This window comes from Chrysochloris asiatica, unplaced genomic scaffold, assembly GCF_000296735.1.
Source record: "Chrysochloris asiatica unplaced genomic scaffold, ChrAsi1.0 scaffold00083, whole genome shotgun sequence".
NCBI lineage: Eukaryota > Metazoa > Chordata > Mammalia > Afrosoricida > Chrysochloridae > Chrysochloris > Chrysochloris asiatica.
The window spans coordinates 9,692,777-9,698,776 of NW_006408601.1; the positions used below are offsets into that span (position 1 = coordinate 9,692,777).

General features: G+C 38.6%; 1 protein-coding gene across 1 annotated transcript in view; it reads left to right on the forward strand.

Moving 5' to 3' along the window:
- The window catches only part of ZDHHC13 (zinc finger, DHHC-type containing 13), a 67,883-nt gene that overhangs the window by 33,767 nt on the left and 28,116 nt on the right, over window positions 1-6,000 (forward strand). The window contains exons 9-10 of the mRNA XM_006865811.1: window positions 1,590-1,723; window positions 4,374-4,474. Of these exons, the coding sequence (XP_006865873.1) occupies window positions 1,590-1,723; window positions 4,374-4,474 (235 nt within the window). The remainder of the gene's footprint in view (window positions 1-1,589; window positions 1,724-4,373; window positions 4,475-6,000) is intronic.

Consider the following 6,000-nt stretch of genomic DNA (forward strand, 5'->3'; position numbering starts at 1 on the left):
AAGGAGCTCTGACAGCTTAGTGGTTACGAATTGGGCTGCGAACAGCAAGATCAGCAGTTTGAAACTACCAGCTGCTCAGTGGGAGAAAGATGAGGCGTTCTGCTCCCATAAAGATTAACAGCCTAGGAAACCCTGTGCAGGTTGCTATGAGTCGGAACCGACTCCACAGCACATAACAGCAACAACAACAACATATAGATGTGGGCAGTTTAATTTCTGACTGCATATATCTCCATGGTGTTACATATATATATATATGTTTTTTTTTTTTTAAAGGAAAAGTAGCTTTCCTTTTGTTTAGTGGTGGTGGTGGTTATATGCCGTGGAGTCAGTTCTGACTCATAGCGACCTTGTACAGGGTTTCCGAGGCTGTAAATCTTTACGGGAGCAGAATGCCTCATCTTTCTCCCGTGGAACAGCTGATAGTTTCAAACTGCGCAACCAGAGCTCCTTTTGTTTATTAATCCCCCTTAATAGCTTGGTGCTATAGGATAAGCACTAGATCACAAGGTCAGTAGTTCACACCAACCAGCTGCTCTTAGGAAACCCTATATAGGGTCACTATGGAACCAACTCCACGGCACTTAACAACAAGAACAATGGTTTTCCAAACCCAGACTCTTGCAGCACTAGAGACAGTTGGGATACAGGCAGATGAAGCAAAGGACATGGTTCTGGGCCCTTTGTGGGCTTTGTGTGTTGGGCTGGTGAAGGACGCTGTGCGTTGTGGCTGCTCCTGTTGCTCAGAGAGTGGGTGGTACAGCAGGTGGAGCTGGGCTCACTCCACTCCCACTGCCCCCATTGCCGTGGAAGCAGCAGTGATATGAAGATGACTGGAAGTGGGCTCCCGTAAGGTTTTTTTGTTCTTGTATTTTTAAACTTTACTGTGAATTAAGTGCAGGTTTACAGAACAGTCTCATAGGCTTTAATATGGTATTTGCACAGCATCAGAATCATATAACATCCTATTTCAGAGACTGTATTGTGAACATTAAGCAACATGAACCTGTATTGATCAACCCCAGATTTTTCCCTGAGGGACAGACTTGTTTTTCTAATTATCTCCTGGATATTTAAAATTATACATGCCCAAGCTAAACTCACCTCTTCTGCAAGTGTGTTCCTTCTAACTTTCTGTATTTCCTGTCTGTGGCATGGTACCCTGCAGTGCTCAAGTTGGAACTCTTGTCCTATTGTTCAATCTTAGCTACATTAATTTTTGCATGGTCCCTTTAGCTTGCTTACTCCTTCTGATATATAATGCTGTTTGAAAGAAATAGTTTAAAAAAATATCAGCTTTCACCAGCACTTTTATAAAAGAACCACAATTTGTTTAAGGGGAGAAAAGCAAAACAATGTGTTTAAACAACAGTTTATAAAATGTAGGGTTTTTTAAAGATTATATCTGAGATACATACTTTCTCAAACTTCAGATTTATTGATGAGCAATTTTGAAGAAAAATTCTTATGTTCCCTGTTGTACTAATTGTTACTATATACTTAGGAAGTAGTTCTTCTGTTGAACTAATTATTATTCTACATTTTAGGATAAAAATCCCAAAAGTTCTAAAATTCTGATTTCTTAATAGCTCTTCCTGCTGCTCATGTTTTCTCTGGTTACCGTGTGGGCTGTTGGATACATATTGGACTTCAATTCAGATTCTTGGCTTTTAAAAGGAAGTCTTCTAGTAATACTGTTTTTCCTGACATCTTTATTTCCAAGGTGCGTATATTATTAGTCTTTACAAGGCATGTTACTGTGTTTCCCATTTCATTGTGTATTCCTAGTGTTGATTAGTGGGAATCACAGATTTTTATGCATGTGGAATGTCACCACAATGCAAAACCTTTAAGACTGGTGGGAGAGAAGGGTTTTCACACCATATGGTTTGATTGAAAACAAATCGGTCAATCCAGTAATTTCTTTGAAATGATAATTAGGGGAAAATATTCTCAGTGACTTTTTGATTTGGTAATTTTGGTGAAAATAGAAGATTTTTTACACCATTTCACATCTCAGCATTTTTGCCCATTTTCTAGAAATTTTAGAGTTTTTATTTTATTTTTTTTCTATTTTCCTTTTCCAAATCCAGTGTAAGCTAGTAATTTTTGTTTTTTAATTAATGTTTTTTCATGAAAACAACCTAATTAAATGTGGGATGTTACAAAGTTGTAATTGTAGTATGATCCCATTTTTAGGAAAATACCTTTACTTAATTAAATATAATTACTGTTTAAGAGTCAAATTTAGACTGCCTGTGTTCAAGTCAAATTTCACCATCTAGTTGTATGAACTTGAACAGGTTTGCTTTACGTCTCAGTGCCTTGATTTCTTCATCTGTAAAATACGAATAGTAATTATGATAATGTCTTCCTCATGATTGAATGTTTTAATATATGTAAAATATTTAAAACAATGGCTCACACATAATTAATACTTCATAGTCATCCCTCACACCCAAGTTTCTCCACCTTCCTAAGTAAAATGGCATTCAGTTCCTCATGCAAGACGAGAAGCATCCTCCTTGATTCTTCTCTTTCCTCACTTCCCATTTCCTATCCACCACCAAGTCCTTCCTCTTCTCCCTCTACAGTTTATTGTCATTTGATTGGCTTCTCTCCAGCTCCACAACTCTCACTCTGGACCATGATTCCTAACTGGTTTCCCGACTTGACTCTTAGAACCCTGCAATCCATCCCCACTTAGCAACCTGGATAGTCTTTTAAAACAAATCAGTTTCTGTCCGCTCCTTGATGCTCTCTACTTGCTTTTCTGTTGTTTCAAAGTTTTCAAGTTTATTTTTTCAGGCCAAGCTTACTGCTTTGGTTACCTCTGATTTGATGCCCATTTCCCTTGTGTCACTGAGGGATAAACATTGGACTGTTAATCTCAAGATTGGCGGTTCAAACCCACCAGCTACATTGTGGAAGAAAGATGAGGCTGTCTGCTTCTGTAACGATTTACGGTCTCAGAAACTTTATATCGAGTCGTTAAACTTTGAAATAGTTGCAGTGGCAGTGGTTTTTCTATGTCAGAAGATGGATGACCACAAGGCCACCCTCAGAGAAGGGCTTTGGGCAAGACAGACATTGTGTTAAACACTCAATTTGTAAATTGGGACTGCAGTTTACAAATCAAATTCTTGTAAATGCAATCATGTCCTCTGGCTAATTAATTCCAAGTGCCCTCCCCCCACCCCACCCCCCAAAAAAAATACCATTTTTGGTCTTACAAAGCAGAGGGAGGTACCATACAGGTCAATTGCTTTTCATCGCACTTGGAATAAAACACAGGCGCACTCCACATTGCTGTAGCATGGTGGTGATTCACTCCTTTACCCTCTGACTTCATCTTTCCCTCTCTTGCCTTCACGCCACACCACCACCTTTCTGCTTCTGGAGCCCATCCTACTAGTCCCACCTGGGACTTTGGCCTTTTGCTTGTGTCTTTGTCTAATGTGTTCTGACACCTAAGTTTTGTGTATTTGGAGTCATTACATCATTGAGACCTCAGTGAAAACATCACCTCCCTGGTGAGAACTTGCTGTTAATCTTGAAGCCAGCAACCACCATTCCTGGTATAAATATTAAAATATGTTCATATGTATGCTGACTTTATTGAAACTAATACAAAAGAAACTATAATATGAAACATTTTTATTAAGTTATATGTGGACTTCAAGTTGCTTATTACATAGTGTTGGTTTTAGTGTTGTGATGACTTGTGACACTTTTGAAACTTGACCTATCTTTTCATTATAGAGGCTCTACTTCTCAAGGTGGTTGCAGGATAAAAGTACTTAAAATTTTGTGTGTCTGTATGTTTTACAGGATAAATGTGCTTAAAACTTCGTGTGTCTGTATGTTTTATAAATACAAGGGGTCTTCAGAAAGTCCATGGAAAAATTCCCTTATTCCTTTTTTCCACAAACTCTTGGGAGCCCCCTTGTATACTAGTGGCTAGAAGAGAGTTTGTTAAATATGAAGTTGAATTTCCAAGTATTTAAGTTTTTGCATTTTGGAGTATTTGGAAATATATTAAAAACATATAAATACAATACACCTGAATAGAAATGCAAAGAATTCATTAAAACATATATTGCATTATTAGAAATGGAATAATGTGTAAGCTAGTTGTAAGAACTGGAGCATACACTTCTTTAGCGTCATTGTTCTTCAGTTTCCTCGTGTGTTAAATGGGGTTGATGGAACCGGCAGAGCTCCATTACCACATGAAGAGTGGCGCCTAGTAGATACAGTGAGTGAAAGCTATTGTTACTATTACTATTATTACTTGGGGGAAATTAGAAGTAAAATTGATCTGAATCATACTGGTTTTCACTAATACCTCATGTTTATCCTTTTCCTTCTAGGTTGTTGGTGGGGTATAAGAGCCTTGTTTACTTACCAACAGTCTTTCTACTGAGTTCCATTTTTTGGATATTTATGACTTGGTTCGTCTTATTCTTTCCTCATATCCTTTCAGCTTAAACTTAGATGCACACTCACTCTGCCTTTAAAAACAAGTAATGCCATTGCTAGGAATGTAGCTATAGGAGGAGAGCCGGGGAATGTAACTCAAATCTGTGTTCATTTGAAGATATTAATATTGAAAATCTCCTCCTTTCTGAAAGTAATCTCAGAGCACACTATGGAAACAGACGGTGCCCAGTATTTATTACTTGTAGGAGGGGAGCAGTAGAATGAGTTATTATTTGTCTTGGACCCATAAAGTGTGTGTGATTGCTTGGAGGTTCTCGTCCGGGTCAGATGGTTCATTTGTCAATTTTCTGGATACAAAGATGGCCCTAGTGGAGCAATGGTGGGGGAAATGTGGCTTCTCAGCAGTAGCTAAATGGCAGTAGTGTTATCTAAGGCAGTGGTTCTCATGCTTTTTTTTTTTTTAATTCATACTTTTTTGAAGTGATCCTTAATAGAAATAAATTTACTTTGCTCTCCCAAACATGTATGAAACAAAAGTTTTAGAAAACAATACTTCTATTATGTCCTTTACATGTCACTTTTTATTTGACTTATTTTATCTCTCGTTCCTGGTCACAGCACAGTTAACTGCTTTCAACACCTACTAAGGAATGGCAGCCCATAGTTTAAAAATCTCATCTAAGGTAGCGTAGTGGTTACGAATTGGGCTGTGAACCTTAAGGTCAGCAGTTCGAAACTACCAGCTGCTCCGCGGGAGAAAGATAAGGTGTTCTGCTCCCATATAAAGATTTACAGCCTCGGAAACCCTGTACAGGGTCGCTATGGGTCGAAACTGACTCCACGGCACATAACAACAACAATAAGGGATAGTTTTACCACTTGGGCATTAGGGCCCAGGCCCAAGCCCAGCTTAAGGGTGTGATGTGCTCTTAGAGTTGGTCAAGTCCAATCACCCTGGAAGTGGAAAAGGGGATTCTTTCTTGGTTTTTTGCCATTTAGAGCTCCCACCAGGTGGTTGGTCATTTTTCATGTTCCCATCTCTTTCCTTTTCTCCAAGGATTCTGGGGATGCCTTGCTTTGCTTATGGTGTAGTGCAAGAATGAATGAGGGGGAGAGAAGTGTACCTTTATGCATATTCTTTTACCTTTGCTGTTCTTTTCTTGGTAGTGTCCCTTTGAAAATGAATAATGTAAAATGGGGGAGGGGTGGTATATAAGTTCTCAGAGTACATAAATCAACTGTCTGTTATACTGGGATTTGGTGCTTTCTATATCTGAGCATCATCCCTAACATTTTGCATGTTTCTGTAGTGTAATTTTATAGCACAATGTGCTTTAGAGATCAAGTGACTTTTTTCAAAAGATTTTATCACAGCTAACTTGTGTCTCATAATTAGTGATTTTGGTATGGCTTTTAAAGCTCTAGCCTTAGTAGCCACTAATAAAGGCTGGGATGATATCATTGTTGTTGTTGTTGTTAAGTGCCGTCGAGTCAGTTCCGACCCATAGCGACCCTGTACAGGGTTTCCGAGGGTGTAAATCTTTACGGGAGTAGAAA